We start from the raw sequence: 20,116 nt of genomic DNA on the forward strand, positions 1-20,116 counted from the left end.
AAAGGTCAAAGGTCACATTAGAGAGCAGGTTCTTTATTGGTTAATATTTCCTTCCTGCTCATACGTTTTCAAACGCTCATTAAGTTCAAATAAAAATCAAACAGTCACTGCGACAGTTTGAAATCTTTTCCTTGTTTCAAAGCTGCAGGCTGTTTGCCACGTTAAAGATGAGAAACAGAAGAACGTGCTGAGCGACTCGCTGTGATGTCATGCTGCTGTACGAACAGCAGAAACACGCACAGCTGGAAGAAACTCTGTGAGGACCTCCTTTAAACCATCAGATGTGTTACAGCGAGACTCGTGATCATGTTTAAAACATGTCATGGACATCAGTGATGATTCTGACTTGTGTAACATCTCAAACGAGTGACCAAATCTGAAACCAAAGATCAATCAGCAAACCGGAAACAGAACGTAAACTGGGTCAGAGGAGAAAGCGGCTTCTTTACAGCAGCGAGCAGGTTCTGTCGGCGCTGGCCCAGCTCGCCACGGACGGGCTGAGGATGTAACATCGTCTCCTGTGGTGCGTCCAGCCGTCAGGACATGAGCTGCTCACAGACTTCCCCACCTGAACACACACAGACAGCCGGAGGTCATCAAAGGTTACTCTGGTGTGTGTGTGTGTGTGTGTGTGTGTGTGTGTGTGTGCGCATGTGTGTGTGTGTGTGTGTGTGTGTGCCTTGTGCTGGCGGAGCTCCGGATGGTGTCTCTGAGCTTGATGAGCCATCTGAGGAGAATCTCCAACTTGGAGTTCCTGCAGGGGGCGACCGTGAGCTGACCAGCTCCACTCGACATCGCCCGGTTGCAGCTCCTCCAGCCGGAGAGGAGTCAGACTGTGGAACTGGAGGAGGAGGAGGAGGAGGAGGAGACATTAACACAGTGAGCTTCAGTCGGTCTCTGGATAAACTGGCTGAGCGTCTTACCGTCCAAACCTTCTCCTGCTCGTCCTCAGGCCTCCTCTGTGCTGACAGACGGACCTGAACAACAACACAAAGTTCAGGATTTACACAAACACACACGCACTCACACAAACACACACACATGAGAAAGTGGATCACAAATCTGTGAACAGATATTGTTTCAGAGTGGAGGCGGTGCCCATCTGAGCCCAACTTCCTGTTCGCTGATGTGTTACGATCGTGTGACAATCGTTCACTCTGACTGTTTAAAGTTTAAAGAACTCAGATTCATGTTCTGTCCGTGTCTCACCGTGCTTCCAATGTTCCCAGTGCTGCTTCCAGTGTGCTGCTGAATGTTTGGGTGGCTGCTGTGGTGGGTGTAGCCATTGCTGTGGGGCTCTGGGTCTCGTGGCTCCACCTCTTTGTAGTCCAGTGGGTGTCGATTCGGGACGTCTCCTCGGGGCGGGTGAGGCTGGTTCTCCCACAACAGCTCCGCCTCTATATTGATGACCGGATCCTCCTCTTCCTCCTCTGGCTGTGGAGGATCAGGGAGCTGAGGAGGGGGAGGAGGAGGAAGGGGGCGCTGATCATCTTCTACCCTCAGGTCGTCTGGGTCACAGCTTCCTGAGAGACAGAAACGATCCTTTAACGTTCGAACATCGAATCTAATACTGACCAGGAGATCGAACCACAGACTTGAAGTCCTAACTGTGATGGTGTGAGGATGGTTTGATGGTTTATAGAGAGGACGAGCTTTTATCGCTGACGTCCTGGTTAATCAGAACCAGCTGCATTTAATACTGTCAGATCTGAACCCGTTAAATGAAAAATAAAGCAGCAGCTTTCATTTCAAGTCAACTGGAATCATTTTTAAATCCCACTCATATAGGATTTTATTGAATTTCTTTCTCAATTTATAGACAGAGTTAAATTCATTCATTCATTGGACATATTGATCAGATCGATCACGTCACCTCGGCGGGGGTCGATGATCTCCACGGTGGCTGAGCTCCTTGGTCCCAGGACGGCGTTCTGGGGGTTTCTCAGCGTGATCCTGAAGCTCTCGTGGTTTTCTTCCAGGCCGTCGTCAATCAGGTAAATGTTCCAGGTTTTCACCTTCACACCTGAAGCACGACAAAAAACAGCTGTTAGACCAGGACTGCGCACTGCGCCACAACAGGTCACATGATGAGGCGGTGAAAGTCCAAGCGGCGGTCAGACCTGGATCGAACTGGATGAGACTCGCAGTGCTGTGAGTGAAATCTCTGCCAGCTTTGGCCGATCCTTCGTCCACCTGAAGAAGAAGACGTCAGGATTTTAGTCCAAAACAAACCAAGCTACAGCTTCCTGCTCGTTACACGTCGGCTTCACTCGTTTCTCAGCTGCTTTTAATCTAAGTCAGAGTTCGTAAAAGCTGAAGTCTTTCGCAGGTTTACCACAGCGGCTTGAAAACTGAAAAACGCTCAGGAAGACGTCTGAGAGCTAAAGTCAGCGATTGCACTCAGACTTCAAACAGAATCAATCTGAGAAGACAAAGACATGAGGAACTTCCTGTTTTATACATTTTAAACTAGGAGGCGGGCGAGGCGTGACCTGGATGGCGGCGTAGGCAGGGTCAGCGCTCCTCCCGCTGCGCTGCACGCGGATCTGAAGCGTCCCGGCTGTCTCACAGGTTCTGTAGCAGGTCGCCGACAGCTCCACTCGAGACCAGGACAGCTCCAGCCTGTAGGAAAAAGAAGAGGCTGTTAGAGTCAGACAGCGCCCCCACCTGACCGAACATTTCATTTATGTTCAGAGTAACCACGAGCAGACAGGCAAGATGTGATGTAACGTACGTCTGAGGCAACGCGCTGTTTCCTGCCGGATCTCTGAGGACAAACAGGAAGCTGTCAGACGTCACCTCAACGTCAGCGGGGAGGACGAACATCACAGCTCGCTGATCCACGTCACGCTGCGTGAAACGACCTTTGATGTACGACCCTGATGGAGCGGAAGGAGGAAGAGGAGGAAGGCTTTTAATCTAACTGCACAAGAAAATAAAACCACTCAAACATGAGATTAAAACTTAAAGAAAAATTTAAATTCAGACATCAAATTTTGACTTAGCAAGCAAAAATACAAAGCTATTTAAATAAAATGTTTAATAAAATAATTAAACCTCCCATTCATGAATAAAAAGAGCAAAATGGGCCTGAAACTCTAAAATAAACATTATCCTAAGTTTTGATATTAAAGATAAGAAGGAGCATGTTTAGGTTGCAGAAATCAGAGATTCTCAGTAGGAGAAGCACATGAGCCCTGCACAGGTGAGCCCTGCACAGGTGATCCCGTGTAAGCAACCATCAGTTTCCTCAAAAACCTGTGGCGGCGTTCTCCAGGTATCCAAAGCGTGGAGGTCTGCTGATGGAGAACTCGAGCTCCTCTGTGGGGCTGTCAGGGTCTGAGGCCTGCAGCTCTCTGTTGGTGATGAAGATTCCATAACGGCCGCCGCCCAGATCCACCACGGTGCTGGGACTCCCCCTGGTGGTCAGAGTGGGAGGCGTCCGGTCGACCCAATCCACCTGAACACAGCCGGAAGTTAAATCAGTAACACAGAAACAGTGAGCACCTTCAGGGAGACGAAGATCAGAGGAAACTGAGCAGCAGGAAGCTAAAAGAAACCAAACGAGTCAAACACACACAAAAAGTTGTCAATTGTGCATCCGTCATCAACTCATCATCTCACTTCAGGACCCGAATGATCAGTTTAACAAACAGGGTTTTCTGGAACGTGTCTTCAGACGGAGTTCAGAGGAGAGGATGATGTGTCGGTCGTAGAGAGATAACAGTCGGGCTTCAGTCAGGCTTACAGGTTGCTAAGAAAGTGTCGCTCTGTCAGCACTTTATAGAAACTCAAAACTGTGGAAGTGACAGATTCAAAGGTGACGGAGGAAGTGACATCAGGAACAGCAGCATGTGACGTCACGTGTTGGCGGAGGTTCAGGTCATCCTTTGTCATCCTGATTTAAGATCTGAGCAGAGGCGGTGGAGGGAGCTCTTACGCTGCTGTTGTCATCAAACTGAGCACAAATCATCTCCTCCTCTTTCTCTCCTTTTCCTGCGGCCTGCTGAGACTTCATCTCAGAATTTTTATGTTCTGGATATTTCAGAGAACTTTGTGAAGCAGCAGAAACAGGAAACTGATCAGTGTGTGTTATTTTACCCGTCTCTCTCTCACACACACAGTAGTAGAATAAGAGGCTGCCTGCAGTTCAGCTGCCTGACCACCAGGTGTCACCGATGTCCTGTGTATGAGTCTGTTCGTGGATGATTCTGATGACACTGATGAAGCTTATGCCATCCTCTGAATTCAGCTCTTTTTTGTGTGTGTAATTCATTTTCAGAGCAGGAACAGAACATCTGAATAAGACAAGGTGCTTTAATATCTCAGTGACCTGCAGCTCTTTCGGTTTCTAATATTTTAAAGAACAGAGGAAGGAGTGCAGTTTCATTCATCCAGGTCACCTCTGTTATGTCCAAACACAAAAAGATATAAAATCTACGTCATCATCGGGTCAGAGATTTGTGCTGCAGGCATCAGCAGCTCCTCTGTGAGGGGATCCTCTGCTGCTTTTCATGGATGCTCCCTGAACACCAACAGACTGAAGGAAGCCAACATCAGACTCTGGTGTTACACATTATACATATCAAACGGCCTCACACACACACACATTTACACTGATATCCCTTTCACACACACACACACACACACACTAGTCGATGTTTGGTCCAATCACAGGTGGCCTCCGGAGTCTCAGAGGCTCGAGGCGATGGTGTTAGCCACCTGGCTGCCTGTCAGCAGGTAACCTGTGGGGAGGAATCCAACTCTGGGTCAAAATCAGACTTTTAGTGGAAACGTGGAACTGACTCCAGATCAGGACCAGCACCTCCTGTGTTTGGTCCATTTTCACTGCTGGAAGTTGCTGGTTTGAAGCCATGTGCAGAGGTCCAGATCGTTGTTTGTTGGGCTCCATCTCACCTGCTTTAGTTATTATTAAAATTTTGCGTTTCTGCTGTGAGATGAATAAAGTAATTCTACCTGTGGATTGAGCCACACTGACCTCTGACCCTGCAGTCAGTGCTTGGTTCTGCTGGAGTTTTCTGCCTGAAATAAATGGAGTTTTCCCTTCCCACTGTCCCCCCGTCACAGGGGTCATGTGGTTGTTGGGGTTTTCTTTGTATTATTGTACGATCTTTACCTTACCAAAAAAAGCACCTTGAGGCGATTGTTGATATGATTTTGGTTTATATAAGTAGAACTGAACTGAAATGAAATGTTCAGATTTTCTGTGTTGTGTTACTTCCTGTTACTTCCTCTGATTATGTTGTGCGTTCGTGACTCACCTGTATGTCAAACACAGCAGGCTCCTCCCTCAGCTGCCCAAACTCCAGGTAGCCCCTGTTGTGCCCGTCGCTCGGCAGAAAGTAGAACCCGTCGATCTTCGCAGGGCTGCTCGGGTCGTGTTGGTAAGTCAGGTGGAGGTCGTCCATGTCCGTCTGGGAGAACCGGGGTGGCGAGGGCAAGGGTGCGCCTCTCAGCAGCAGCTTCCCGTGCTGCGGCAGCTGCGTGATGACGTAGCTCAGGTTGGCGGTGGCGGTGTCAGGGTCGGTGAGCTGCAGCTGGTCCGAAGTGATGGTCACTGTGGAGCCATCCTGCAGCCGGAGGCCAACGTTGCGGCTGAGGGTGGGCGGGATACGGTCACCATGCTCGATGATGAAGCGGAGGGTGGAGCTGCGAGACGAGTCGCCGTTTGTGACGACAAAACTGAGGAGAGAAGAGTGGAAGCAGAAACTGATCTGATATTTAGCTTCAACTTAGTTCTGCAGCGCCTCCCAGGGGGAGAGCATGTTAAACAGGACACTGTCCTCAGGTTGAGGCAGTGTCCTCAAAACCAGTGTGTGTGTGTGTGTGTGTGTGTGTGTGTGTGTGTGTGTGTGTGTGTATGTGTATGTGTGTGTTTTGTCCTCTCTGCTCTGTGCCAACACAATCTGCCTCTCAGCCCTGCAGCTGACAAACTGCCCCAAGCCCCCCCCCACCCCACCCCCCCACCCCCCACACACACACACACAGTCCTGGTGTAACATCTGGCTGCAGTAGCGTCCACGTTTGCCCAGGGACGGCCGTGCTCTGGTTGCCGGTCGCTGTCTTGCCAATGTTGTTGTTATTTTTCTAATAATACACATTCATCATCTGCTGTCACCACACACACAGGTGTGCACCTGAGTCCTAACGCACATCATCAGCTAAAGGTAAATCCAGCCACAGCTCGAGCTCAGACTCAAACATGTGGCCCGGGGGACAAATCCGGCCTTCCAGAGGGTCCTTTAAAAGCAGCCAGCGTTAATGTTGAAGAATAAAAGATTTTTACATCATTACTAGTTTTTGTTTGAGGTTAAATATTTGTGTTGTTCCATGACAGAAACACACTAACTGGGGGAAACTGAAACACGATGTTCAAACTGTTTTTTCTTCATCTTCTGACTCGTCAGGCTGTTCGTGATCTCCTTATTTTGGTGTTTTCAGAAGTTAAAAAAGGGACATTTCCTCCTCCTCGAATATATAACTGTATTGGTCTGAACTACATGAGACTGAGTTCGTCTGTGCCTTCTAAAGCTGACAGACTTACGCTGATGAAAGCTATTTCACCCCGATTCTGATTCCAGATCTGATTCAGATACTAGGAACGTGATCAGTATTCTTCTTTATCAGACTGATTCCAGTTTGTTCATGTAAATGAAGCCTAAACTCTCTCTAAACCTCTTAAGATAAGGAATACTTCATCCCAAAAGTCTGGAAATTACTGTCCCCCAGCAGTCAATCAATAAGAAAATACACAAAATGAAAACATATATAAATTAAAGTCATTCGTATAGCTCTAACATGAATGCAGGTACTCAAGTGTGAGGTAGTAAAGAAAGTGTTCAATTATCAGTTATCCACATCCATGCACCACAGCTACAACCACTGGAGTCAGCTGATGGAGGAATCTAATCGGCGGAAGCAGCCATTAATTACCGCAGCCAACAGTAAAGCTCGGCACATGTTTTATTTCGTTCAACTGATATTTGATGATAAAGATGACTTCACTCACTGTCGGTTCTACACGCCTTAAACAGAGACAATCAGCTGGAGCTCCACAGGAAACACAGCACACTCTTTCACTATGCAGATGACACCCAACTTTATCTATGTGTGAAGCCAGATAACACACACCAACTAGTTAAACTGCAGCGATGTCTTAAAGACAAAGACCTGGATGACCTCTAATTTTCTGCTTTTAAATTCACATAAAACTGAGGTTACTGTACTCAAACCTAAAAATCTTACAAATATTGTATCTAACCAGATACTTACTCCAGTAACACCAGACCAGCATGTCCTTCAGTGGACATATTAAACAAATATGTAGCACTGCTTTCTTCCATTTGTGCAGGATCTCTAAAATTAGAAACACCCTGTCTCAGAGTGATGCAGAAGAACTAGTTCATGTATTTATTATTTCCAAGCTGGACTACTGTAATTCATTATAATTCAGCTGCTCTGGAAGCCGTCAGAGTGTGGCTCTCTCTCTCTCAGTCTTGGCTGTGATCTGATGGGTGTTCTGGAGCCAGATAGCCAGCCGGCTGGGGCAGCAGAGGTCTGGGTGACAAACCCGGGGTCTGCACACACCAGCATGCTCCCTCCTCCTCCTCCTCCTCCTCCTCCTCCTCCTCAAAACCCTAACCGCTGCCAAATTGGCTGGAAAAGCAGATAAACATACTGCAGCAGAGAAAGCCTCTCGTCTCCTGATGCTGAGCCTTTTTTCCTCTCGTCTCCGTGCCCAGTTTTCTTTTGTTGGCCAAATGTTGTGCGTGATAGTTTTGTGTGTGTGTGTGTGAGTGTGAGTGTGTGTGTTTGGGGGGGGGCAGAGAATTCCTCCTCTCACAGTGTGGGGCGGATAATTTTCCATTTATTCTCCTGATGTGTGCAGACTTTCACACTGACAGGATCCTCAGCCTTTTATTCATCATCACGAACATCCATTTTATTCTGTCATTTTAACTTGTATCTGGACACAAACTGATTTAAGGATTAAAATATTCTTCTTGACAAATAGATTTTTTTATTTAAGAACAACAGCTTTTTAAAACTTCATAAGACTTTAACCACTCTGAAAGCATCGCTTTTATTTTGAAAATTCACTGTGTTTAGCAGTTGCCATCTGACACCTGCTGGTTGGTCAGGTTCCTGTTGGTCCTCAATATCACTCAGCCTCCTCCTAGTTCTGTTCTGGAAGCTTCTTCTAACCAGAACCTGCAGCAGGAGGACCGTTTGTGAGCAGAACCAGAGCTACCAGCTGCAGAATTCAATTCAATTCTATTTTATTTATATAACGCCAAATCACAACCGCAGTCACCTCAAGGCGCTTTATATTGTAAGGTAGACCCTACCCACCCTGCAGTCAAAGAAAAAAACCCAACAATCATGTGACCCCGTATGAGCAAGCACTCTGGCGACAGAGGGAAGGAAAAACTCCCTTTCAACAGGAAGAAACCTCTGGCAGAACCAGGCTCAGGGAGGGGCAGGGCCATCTGCTACGACTGGTTGGGGTGGAACAACATGGAGGAGGTGGAAGAGGGAGTCACTGGAGATAAAGCTGATATCTCCTCACGAAGTGTACAATGTTATTTAAGAAGCTGCAGGAGTGCCACACAAACGCACTCTTCTGGCTGCTCTGCAGGTTCGGCTGCCTGTGACTTTGCAAACTTAAATTCAAGTTGAGGTTCAGTGTTTCGACACACTGACGGAGTTCCAGCAAGCATCTCAAATGTTTAATACACGGTCATTAAAGAACCTCCAGGAAGTGTCCTTAAATCAAGGAATTGGTCCGGAGAACACTAGCAGATGACTTCGGAGGGAAGGTGGGATAAACTTAAATATACTAAAGAACACACAGCAACGGTTTGAAGGCTGACAGACTCCACTGTAACAGTTCTTGGAAAAAGAATCGAGAGCAGAGAGAAAACCCGGAGTGTTTGTTTTTTTAAAATCAGGCTCCGCCTTCACCTGCACAGCAGTTGTCATTAAAAGAAGCTGCTCTGAGCTCCAACTCTCACCTGAAGGAGTCGGACTCAGCGTCATGGCTGTTGTCGTGGGTGTAGCAGACTCGGTGTGCGGCCACGTCCAGCTGGGTGAAGCTGAGCAGTGGGACTCCGGGCCGCTGGACAGCGTGGACGAGGCCGTGACGCGGCGGGTCAGACACCGTGTAGACCAGCTCCTCGGGCCGGCCAGTCGAGTCCGATGCCAGCAGGATGTCAGTGTTCAGGACGACACGCTGCCCCTCCCTCAGGTGCACCGGCCTGCTCAGCACCACGACATCCCCTGGAGGCAGTCAGAGGGAGCGTTCAGGTGTCAGAGGGGACCGAGCGATTGCCTACATAATACATGTGACAGTCGGGGCCCAAGTTCAACTTAGAAAACTAAAAAGCACCCAGAGGAGGTAAGGCGGCGCCCTCCACAGCTGCTCCACCTCCCCGCAATTAATTATTCAGCAGCCGAGGAGGTCGGCCATTTCTCACCTCTGCATTCCTCCAGGATCACAGGGCGCCAAGCCAGAAGGGCCGCGGACCCACGGCAGCGTGTTCATCCGACTGGTAAAACTGGCAGGAAGGGGGCGCTCAATAATGAATGAAGCAGGGCCACACAGGGCCCAGTGCGTACGTGCATGTGTGTGCGTGTGTGAGTCTGTGTAAGTGTGTGTGAGTGCGAGAAAACATGAAATAAAATCATGACCTGGATAAAAGTGTTACTGCTGAATTCTCTGCATTAAAACTCTCTGTGACCTCTGACCTTTCTGCACCACGTGCACAGAGATGAAGAAGCTCTGAGCCGGAGACTCGTTGTCCAGGTCGCTGAGGGTGAAGCGGAAGCTGTCGTGACCTTTGAAGCCGGCGGCGTTGGTGGCGGCGGTGTGTTGGTACCACAGTCGGTTCAGCTCCACGTCGCCCTGTGTGAAGTTCTGACCCGCCGTCAGCTCGTTCCACCCCGACGCCGTCTGCGGGCGAGACGCTCAGATCAGGAAGAGACGTGGCAGGAAGTAGAGTCACCTTCAACGTCTTACATCAGGGTCAGGTCACAATTTATTCAGGAGGATTTAACACCAAACACACCTGACTTCCTGTTTCTGCCGCTTCTCCTCCCATCCTTCATTCCTCTCGTCTTATCGCATCTTCCTTTCTCTTTCCCCTCTTCTTCCCTTACTTCATTCTACCATTTGTTGTCTTCATCCTCCGTTCCTTCTCTTTTCTCTAATCCCTTGCCCACTCACATTTCTTCTCCATCCTCCCATCACTCCTCCATTCCTTCATTTTCTCCTTTTCTAGTTATTCTCCTCCTTTTGATTCCATCCTTAGTCTTTCTATCCTTCCTTCCTTCCTCTACTCCTCTCATCCTCCCTTGTTCCTTTCTTTTTCCTTCTGTCAGTCTGCCCCAGGGCAGCTCTGGCTACAACTGTGGTTTGCCTCCACCAGTGTGTGAATGTGAGAGTGAATGATAGTGGAATTGTAAAGCGCTTTGAGTGTCTAGAAAACCGCTATATAAATGCAATCCGTTATTTCCTTCTCTTTCCTCCTTTAATTCTTCCTTCTTTCCTTCCCTCCTCCTTCCTTCTGTCCTGTTTAAACTTTTAACCTGGAAACAACTCGAACTGAAATCTTTTCTTATTATAGAAGTAAAACTCAGTAAACACACACACACACGCACACACAAACACACACACCTTCAGCTGCAGTTTTCCAAACCGTGGAGCAGCATTAAGGAAGTAGTACACCTGTTCTGGGGGCGTGTCCAGGTCCTCAGCCTCCAGAACCACACTGGAGATCACCCTGAGCTCACCTGAGTCCACCTGCAGTCCAGCATTCCTGAAACACCACAGAAGAAAATTTCTCATTACGTTTGTGGTCAAACACATTTTTCTGTTCTCAGCTCATAACTTCCATCCTGCATGGAGTTCAACTTTAACTTAAAGTTAAACAGATGTTTGAGTGCCCCCTCCTGGCAGATCTGTGTTCAGAGTGAGACAAAAGCTCGCTTTAACTTGTTTCCTGTGCAACAAAACTGCAGACCGAGAGGAGGTAATGACACTGACCCTCTAAGAGCATCAGTGTATGTCACAACACCAGGAGCGGCATACCATACCATATCTCTGAGGTGAAGCGCAGGGGTGGAGAACAGAAAATATTGGTCTGTTTCAGCTTTTAGCTGCACTCTGGATGACTTCAATAAAAAATATTTCTGACTTTAAAAACATCTTGCTTTATTTTTATCATCAAACACGTTTCGACCCCACAGGACTCGAAGAAAACACGAACAGGAGCCGTTTGATGTGAGACACGAGCAGAAGTGTGGACGTTTGTGTGAGCAGGCTTTTCCTGTGGGATGGTGGAGATGTTGGGGTCTTTTTTGTTTTTTGGGGCTGGGGCGGTGTTGAACATCAGGAACCATCTGGCTGCTTCTTCACTCGGAAGTAAAATCCACGCAGGAGCGAAGCTGCCACGTCCATCCTGCAGGAAACGGGAAAACAAGGCGGCCGGCATCTGCCAAGTCTCTGTGTTACTTCTGCCTCGGCGGCCTTTACAGCACCAGCTCAGCCTCCGCCAGCAACCTCCACCCCCACTAACACAGCTGATCTGGGGACAGCGCAGGGGAGGGGGGAGGGACAGTGGGTGGGAGCCCAGTCAAGGATGCAAATTCACAATCAGTGGAATGAAAACACTAAGGGTGGGGGAGGAGGGGGTCACAGGTCACATGCACCTACCACCCCCTCCACCAAATGCTCTGGATTACACAGCAGCTGCAGACAGACATTAAACAGGACGTCTGCTGACAGTTCAGGACTTAAACGAATATCCGAACACCCAAACGCCACGGAAAATTCCAAACGGCTTCACAGGTGAAGGAGCCGGAGAGATTTCTGAATTTCATCTTTTCGCGTCCGACGCTCAGACTGCAGATGAACAACAGAGTTACAGGTGTGAGGTGGAAACACCTGGATTGAACATAACACACAAACTTCTATTTGTAGAGTTTTTACTCCATATTAAGAATTTACTGCATTTGCTTCTGTAACAGTTTGTGACTCTGTTGTCACACTGTGCAGGTAATTCCCCCTCCCTGTGCAGCAGCGCCCCCTGCTGTGAGGAGGCAGAAGTTTGTTTCCATAAAGCTCAAATTAATCCAAATTATAGTACGTCCATGTGTCCATGTGACCAGAGGAACTAAAATCAAAACATTTCACCTCCCTCACAGCTTCTCTTTACTTCCTCCCTGAAAACGTTTAAAGAGTTTTAAATCTCCTCACATACAGGGTCTTAAATAATCAGGCTCCATCTTATCTTAATGACTTTATAGCACCATATCACCCCATTAGAGCACTGAAGCCTTACTTGTTGTTCCCAGAGTATTTAAAAGTAGAATGAGAGGCAGGGCCTTCAGTTTTCAGGCCCCTCTTCTATAAAATCAGCTTCCAGTTTGGATTCAGGAGACAGACACTATCTCTACTTAGGCTTAGATTAGGCTTCAAACTTATATAGTTAGGGCTGGACCAGGTGACGCCGAATCCTCCCTTAGTTATGCTGCAACAGGTGTAGGGTGCTGGGGGGTTCCCATGACGCACCGAGTGTTCCTGTGTGTTAACACACCTCTGCTGCATGTCATTAACTTTTGTCTTCCACTTGCTGAGGTCTGTGTTTCGTCTCAGATGAAGGAAGGCAGTCTTAGATATTTCTGTGTGACACCATGTTTCTGAGGTTTTTAGGGCCACGAACATTAACTTCATAACAAAGAGAATAAATGTGTGTGACAAACTGAAAACGATGTTCAGCAAGTGACACAAAACCACCAAGAAGAAAAACATTTTGCAGCAGCTGCATTTTTAATTCCTGCAGCAAATTCACAGGAAACGTAAAACATGTTCAGCCTCCTTACACCTGATTTTAATTTCAGACCCACAGGAAGCCAGATCCACATCAGGATGAGCAAATACAACTCTGTGTGTGTGTGTGTGTGTGTGTGTGTGTGTGTGTGTGTACTTGAGCAGTCGTGGTTTCTCGTCGTTGACCGGCAGCACGGTGACCTGAACCGTTCCCTCAACTGCGTGGACACCATCTGTCAGCCGCAGAGCCACGGCGTCCTTCAGGGTTTCTGTGTCATCGTGCATGTAGACGATCCTCATGCCTGCAGCAGGAAAACAGAAAATATGGAGCAGTGTGTTTCTGTGTGTGTGTGTTTCTGTGAGCTTGTGTTCATATCTTTGTGGTGTTCAAAAATTGGATGTTAACTATACTTATGGGGACTAACATCCTGGTCCCAACAAGTTTGAAGGCATTTTTTAAACTCAAAATGTGGTTTTAGTGACAGGGTTACAGTTGGGTCATGGTTAGGTTTAGGGTTAGGCATTCATTTTGATGGTTAGGTTAAGGGCTAGGGCAGTAGTTCCCAAACTTTTTTTACTAGGCCCCCCTTTGTTTTACAAGAAAATCTTTGCGACCCCCCCCTCCCCGGCACAAACACATCCTCCAACCACATACACATATTTTTTTCAAACTCCATTGCAGTTTATTTCACACCTCAAACCTTTTGTAAACAATTAAACAAATAAAAATCAATTGCAATAAATTACAGGTAGCAATAAAATAAACTACTAAATCTTACGCTACGTCCACACGTACACGAGTATTTTTGAAAACGCAGCTTTTTCTATGCATTTGGGCCTTTCGTCCACGCGTAAACGGTGTTTTGGATCACTGAAAACTGAGATTTTTAAAAACTCCTGCCAGTGTGGAGTTTTCAAAAAGTCTGTTTTGGCGTTTACCTGTGGACGAGGAAAACGGAGATTTAGTCACGCAACGTCAAAGGTGTGTGCCTTTTTTGGCATTACGCTGTGCGCCACGTGATGTTTACGTGAGATGGATTTCTACAATGGCGAATAGAGACAAAATACTGTTGCTGTTAATCTTACTATCTGCAGTTTTTACATAAACACACGCAGTTACTGTCCCTCCATTTAGATAGACAAAGGCGTCAGAGTGAACTTCAGACGTGGCTTCTACGTTCACCACAGACACTTTCACAACCCAAATCGCGACGCCAGCGTTGTCGTCAGTTTTGAATAAATTTAATTTTTTTAAATTAAATTTATGTATGCTGTATGCATTTTGTCCATTCCTCCAGGCATATTTCACAGCACTGTGACTTATGATTATGAATCACTCAGACTAATGTAAAATTTTAAGTTTATTTATTTATTGAATAAACTCTGGCCAAGGGAGCCCGTGAGACAAAATCCAAAATACTGTCTTTAGTTATTAACGTTTGAAATGATGAAGGCATTTAAAAAGTAACACAAAATTAGCTGCCTTTCCAGAAAAAACACTTTTCAGAAGTACTTTACTCTCTCCCTCCCAGGCTTCTAGACTTCTGATTGGCCAACATTTCTTCACAGTTAGGATTTGGCATGTTCTTGACAGTGTGGTTGTGGTTGTTTTTTTGTTTTGTATTTTTGTTTTTACTGTGTAAGAATATTCAGCACTGCTGTCAATACATTTGACAAAAACTTACTCTGTGCAAAATGGGTTTAAAAACATAAACAACTGTGGGATGCTGGTTGTCCGTGATTTGGACAGGGGGAACAAATTGTGGTAGGATCAGCCTGATATTATTTGTATCCCACTGTAACTTTACTGTATAAAGAGCTAACATCTCCAAAATTTCAGGGGTAGTTAGTCATTATAATAAGTGTTTGTGAACTGAAAATCAAGAATGTGGGATACTGTTTGTCTGTGATTTGGACATCCCAACGCGTCCTCCCGACACAGGGGAAACAAATTCTGTCGGGGATACCTACCTTGGCACCGCTGTTGTGGTGGCAAGATATGCCTTTTCATATCTTCTAGTGTTTGGCTTGGAAGGAAGTTGGTTTGGAAGCATATCTGGCGATGCTTCATCTTTTGATTTGCATTTGTGTGGGACCCCCATCAAAAAGCTGTCCATTATGCTAGCAGTGTCCAAGAATTCTTTTTTTTGTTAAATCCATACCATGCCCCCCCCGCAATGGCTCTGCGCCCGCATCTAGGGGGAACGCCCCCCACTATGGGAACCACTGGGCTAGGGAAAGTATTATGTCAATTAGTCATTATGTCCCCACAAAGTTATGAATACACGGTGTGTGTGTGTGTGTCTTCTTAAGACTCTCGATCAGATATGAAAACATCTTCATGTTTTTAAAATGCAAGAAAAAGAAACCAGATTCTCATGAGAATCATGAAAGGAACGAATGTTTAGGATTTTTAGAATCATTGGACCAGAAATAATGCAGCACAGTGGTCCAGTGGTTAGCATGGCTGCTTCAGAGCAAGAAGGTCCTGAGTTCAATTCCACTATGAGGCCAAGGTATTCCTGCATGCACTCCCCGTGTTTGAGTGGGTTCTCTCCTGGGTACTCCGACTTCATCCCACTGTCCAAACACGTGCAGTTAGTGGGGATAGGTTAACTCTAAATTGCCCATAGGTGTGAATGGTTGTCTGTCTCTATGTTTTAGTGACCTGTCCATTGCATACCCTGTCTCTCGCGCTAAGACAGCTGGGATGGACTCCAGCCCCCCCACGACCCTGATTTAGATAAGCAGAAGCAAATGGATGGACTGAAAACATTTTATTTTGTAGATGGTTGGGAACACGGCCCTGCTGCTGACCCTCTCTGAATATGAAATAAAAAGCGATTATTGCGCTGGTTCAAAGTGTTTGAATGATGATCATCTGTATAAAACACACTAATAATCTACAATGTATTCACCTTGTACTTTCACACTTCCTGTTTGAGTGACTGCCTCACCTCGTCGGAGCTCCTGCAGAGTGAAGGAGGTGACGGGGAGGCTCCTGTGCAGGAGGTCAGCTCCCACCTCCGTGCCGTGGATGCTGTTAATCAGGCTGCCGTGAGCCGGCGGCTGCACCACGGTGAAGGTGAGCAGGTCAGGTGGGGCGTCCAAGTCAAAACCGTCCAGTATGGATGGAATCAGCTCCCTCATCCCGCCCTCTTTCACCTGCAGAGAACAGGAGGAGTGCGCCCCCGTGAGGCTGTTGGGATCATCGCAGATTCAGTTTCAGTCCTAGAAATCGTTTTACTTTTACTCTCTTGTGTGAATTTTGTTTATTCTTTATTGTTATTTTCTCTTGTTTGATGCCACAATTACAGCATTGTCACCTCAATCAGGGTGATTGAGGTGACGATGTTTTTAATAACCAGTCAGCTGTGTCTTCAAGTCACAGGAAGACACAGCTGATTGATGACTGATTATTGATCATGCCTCAGGTGTACGTACGGTGAAGTTGGCAAGCAGCAGTGATGGTGTTTCGTCATTGGTTGGTTTGATGATAATGTAGAAGGAGACGGGGGTGGAGCGATGCAGCCCGTCGCTCACACTGATGGACAGCTGGTCGACAGTTGGCTCCGCCCCTTTGTGCTCGGATTGCACGTAGTTGATGAAGCCAGAGGTCAGGTGTGTGAGAGTGAAGGATTCTGGGAAAAGACAAACATCAGAGTGAGATCTGAGCCGGCTCCCCGAGGTTCTCCCCGTGCACCGCACACTGACCGACTCGCACTCCAGCGTTGCTCTTCTCGGAGCCGGGCGTTGGCTGCGTGTTCTCCAGGAAGCCGTGAAGGGGAGGAGTCTCCAGGTGAAAGACGAGCTGCTCGGTGGGACTGTCTGGGTCTGACGCTCCGAGGACGCCCCCGCACAGACAGACAGAAGAGCCTTCATCCACCACCAGCATGGACTCGCCTGCGCCAGGACACAGCAACACCTTCATTCTTCATTTATCAACTATGCTGCTCGCCACACTGACTGAGCACCTGATGGTGGATTTAAACTCCACTGCTTCCTCACATGCACGCCACACAGTAAGCACACCGTCCACCGAGGTGTCCACTCGAAGCACACAGGAGCACTGGCTTATTTTCTGCCATGATGTTGAAGCCCACCTGTAGCACTAACAGAACTCTGGGCTGGACATGTTGTACACAACAGGTACAGGTGTAGATGCTGAGCTGCCTCCTCATGTGTTAGCGGGCGGTTCATGCAGGCGAATCCGTCCATTCTTTCACTCCCAACTCATCGTACTTTACCCCAAACTGAGATCTCTCACAGCTGGAAACTACACCTGTGGTTATTAGTTTCTAACTAAAGTTCAGGCATCGTTTAATAATCCTGTTTTTTTATTGAGTGAAACTCAAACAGGACCAGGAGCAGAATTCCCTCCACCTGCAGCCTCCACCCCCCGTTTCCTGCAGACAGGAGCGGGTGAGTATGAACACTGTGGGCGGATGTGAGTGGGTGGGTGTGAGCATTAATGAGGGACAGTCCTGGATCTGGCTGATAAACCAGCGTCGTCCTAAAACAGGAACACGTGGATGTGAGGCCCTCTCGTCTCGCTCCACTAAGGCTCTTATTCTGCGTCTTTATTCACTGCTAATTAATTAGACCAAGAACCCCCCACCCAAACACCAGCACCACCACATGCGCATGCACACACACACTCACACAAATACGCACCAACCCACCCTCGGCCCTGAACCGTGTGCCGGCGCCGAATGAGCGGGGAGAACCGCCGGCAGGATTACGAGTCGTCCCGACGCCGGCAGCGCTAAGCTGATCCGGCTGCTGAGCTGCGGCTAACACGTCTCCTATTGTGAGCACGGAATGGAGGTTCTCTCTTTTGTTTAGTAAAGACGCTCATTGTCCACTGTCCACACACACACACACACACACACAGAGCTGAGATAATCTCTCAGCCGTGTGTGTGTTTTCATGTAATACCACCAGACAATTAGCAGATTTCATTTAAAACACATCAGTGCCAACCTCGTTAGCCGGCTGACAACACACACACACACACACACACACACACACACACACACACACACACACACCAAGTATCGGGCCAGTTTAAACAAAGACCTCAGCGAGTGTAAACTCAGGGCTCTGTCTCCAGAATAAACTCTACGCTGAGTTTAACTTTAAATCTTTAAAGTGAGAGATCATTCTGATTTCGGTTTCCTGAAGCTCGACAGGATCAGAGCACCAACCTACAGTTACATTAAAACTCGTCCGACCCAAACTGCTCCGTCTTCTCATCTGCTGCCTCGATGGTTAAACTCTGGTTTATGAAACTGTAATCCAGGGGTTCCCAACACAAGGTCCGAGGGCCAGAATCATCCCGGCAAAGAGTGAAATTCAGCCCACAGGATCTCATGAAAAAATGGGAAGGAGGGCATAAACTTTTAAATGTATTTTCATAAGTTTCACAAGTTTTTCCTTTTGGGTAGGGTTGGCGTAGTCATGGGTTAAGACCTTAAGGTTAAGACCTTGCCTATGACTACTCACACTACACCAGGGGTGGGCAACTGCAGGCCTCAAGGGCCGGTGTCCTGCAGGTTTTAGATCTCACCCTGGGTAAACACACCTGAATCACATGATTAGTTTGTTACCAAGCCTCTGGAGAACTTCAAGACATGTTGAGGAGGTAATTTAGCCATTTGAATCAGCTGTGTTGGATTAAGGACATCTAAAACCTGCAGGACACCGGCCCTCGACGCCTGGAGTTGCCCACCCCGGCACTACACCAAGGTAATGAAGTAATAAATAAACAATTACATGAAAGAAAAGTCCCTGTTTTAAACCACCTACTGTAGAAATTTCTGGTTTTATAGTGAGTAGTTAATGCATTGTTAAACTTCATTAGACTGACTGGAAGGAGAGTTTCTTTGGTCTGGCCCACAGTGTTTGACATCCCTGCTGTAATCAAGCCAGCAGCAGGCTGACGACACAGCTCACAGTAAAGTGTCATTTGTGAGCTCAGAAGACGGCTCATTTTGACTAAAATAGTTCTTATTTATTGCTCTGAAATAAAGCATCGTGTTCACATTTCACTCCCAATGAGCATCATTTCTGGGGAATTTTGCGCCATTTGTAAAGGAAACCAAAAATCTTCAGCCACCGACTAACAACACACACCTGCTGTTTCTTATCTCCCATCATCTCCACCTGTGACAGGTGAGTCACTGAGTGCAGCTACCTCACAGTTTAAACGTCTGTGACCGAAAATCACCTCAAAGCACATCTTCAGGATTAAAACAGAGAAAATGGAGACAATGCACAGATGATGTCTCTACTGTGGAGGAGATTATCCCTCTCACACACACACACACACACACTCGCTCTCTCTCTCCTGGGATGGATGATCATTCTCACTGCTCACAGCCAAAAACAGGGATTGAAGAGCTCCATGGTTATCAATGGAGACCAGTGACCACTGGGACACACACTGGGAAGACTGGGAGACGGTGTATGTGTGTGTGAGAGATGTTAGCCCCCCTTGCCCCTCCCATTACAGAGTGTGTGTTGGACTGATAGGTAACGGTGTGTTGTTGGTTAGAGAGGATTAAACACACACACACACACACACACACACACACACACACACACACACTGAGCCTTTCAGTGGGAATGAAAGCCCACACTTCCCCACAGTTCACAGATGTAAACGCAAACACAATGTTGAGAGGAGGTTGTGTGAACACTGTGTGTCAGCTTCACTAAAATCTGACCAATCCTGAAGGAGGTCAATGAGCGAACATCAGCACAGTTTTTTAATGTTTTTTGTTATTTTTGACATTTCTTTATTTCTGCGGTTTAAATAACCACAAACCTGTTTCCTGTTTGCAATAAAGTAGTTGGATGACAGTTTGAGTTTTTTGTGGCTCTGACGCTGTTACAGAGGAAAGTTAAGACTTTGGATTTTAGGGCTTCTCTCTGATTGGTTCACTCTCACAGATCCAACAGGTGTGTCCACGTGACATCGTGAATGAGGCTGTTGTGTAAACTGTACACATGTTTTTTGTGAATTTGGTGAGTCTTACCCAGAGTGACGGCAGGGACTTTATCGTTGACAGGAAGAACTGTGATGTTCAGATCGTAAACAGGAAGTGTACCATGGAGAGGAACAGGAGGGGGCGGGGCTTCCCCGTGGCAGCAGCTGTCCGGCCCTCTGGCCTCACTGTCGGAGATGATGACGGTGACCGTGTCGAACACCGGCTCAGGTCCGATCTCCCCACCTTAAACAGAACAGCACGTCCACAACAAACG

General features: G+C 47.3%; 1 protein-coding gene across 6 annotated transcripts in view; it reads right to left on the bottom strand.

Annotated features, from left to right (window-relative positions):
- frem1b (Fras1 related extracellular matrix 1b) overlaps positions 1-20,116 on the bottom strand; it is a 46,476-nt gene that overhangs the window by 1,334 nt on the left and 25,026 nt on the right. For all 6 annotated transcript variants that reach the window (XM_005478759.3, XM_025903120.1, XM_013275102.3 and 3 more), the window contains 18 exons: positions 19,891-20,085; positions 16,565-16,753; positions 16,295-16,491; positions 15,808-16,015; positions 13,008-13,152; positions 10,697-10,838; positions 9,769-9,973; positions 9,036-9,300; positions 5,283-5,703; positions 3,259-3,460; positions 2,735-2,879; positions 2,493-2,622; positions 2,121-2,193; positions 1,874-2,023; positions 1,210-1,523; positions 924-977; positions 680-841; positions 450-568 (listed from right to left, as the gene is read on the bottom strand). In XM_005478759.3, the coding sequence (XP_005478816.1) occupies positions 450-568; positions 680-841; positions 924-977; positions 1,210-1,523; positions 1,874-2,023; positions 2,121-2,193; positions 2,493-2,622; positions 2,735-2,879; positions 3,259-3,460; positions 5,283-5,703; positions 9,036-9,300; positions 9,769-9,973; positions 10,697-10,838; positions 13,008-13,152; positions 15,808-16,015; positions 16,295-16,491; positions 16,565-16,753; positions 19,891-20,085 (3,316 nt within the window). The remainder of the gene's footprint in view (positions 1-449; positions 569-679; positions 842-923; positions 978-1,209; positions 1,524-1,873; positions 2,024-2,120; positions 2,194-2,492; positions 2,623-2,734; positions 2,880-3,258; positions 3,461-5,282; positions 5,704-9,035; positions 9,301-9,768; positions 9,974-10,696; positions 10,839-13,007; positions 13,153-15,807; positions 16,016-16,294; positions 16,492-16,564; positions 16,754-19,890; positions 20,086-20,116) is intronic.

Source organism: Oreochromis niloticus, linkage group LG23 (assembly GCF_001858045.2).
Source record: "Oreochromis niloticus isolate F11D_XX linkage group LG23, O_niloticus_UMD_NMBU, whole genome shotgun sequence".
NCBI lineage: Eukaryota > Metazoa > Chordata > Actinopteri > Cichliformes > Cichlidae > Oreochromis > Oreochromis niloticus.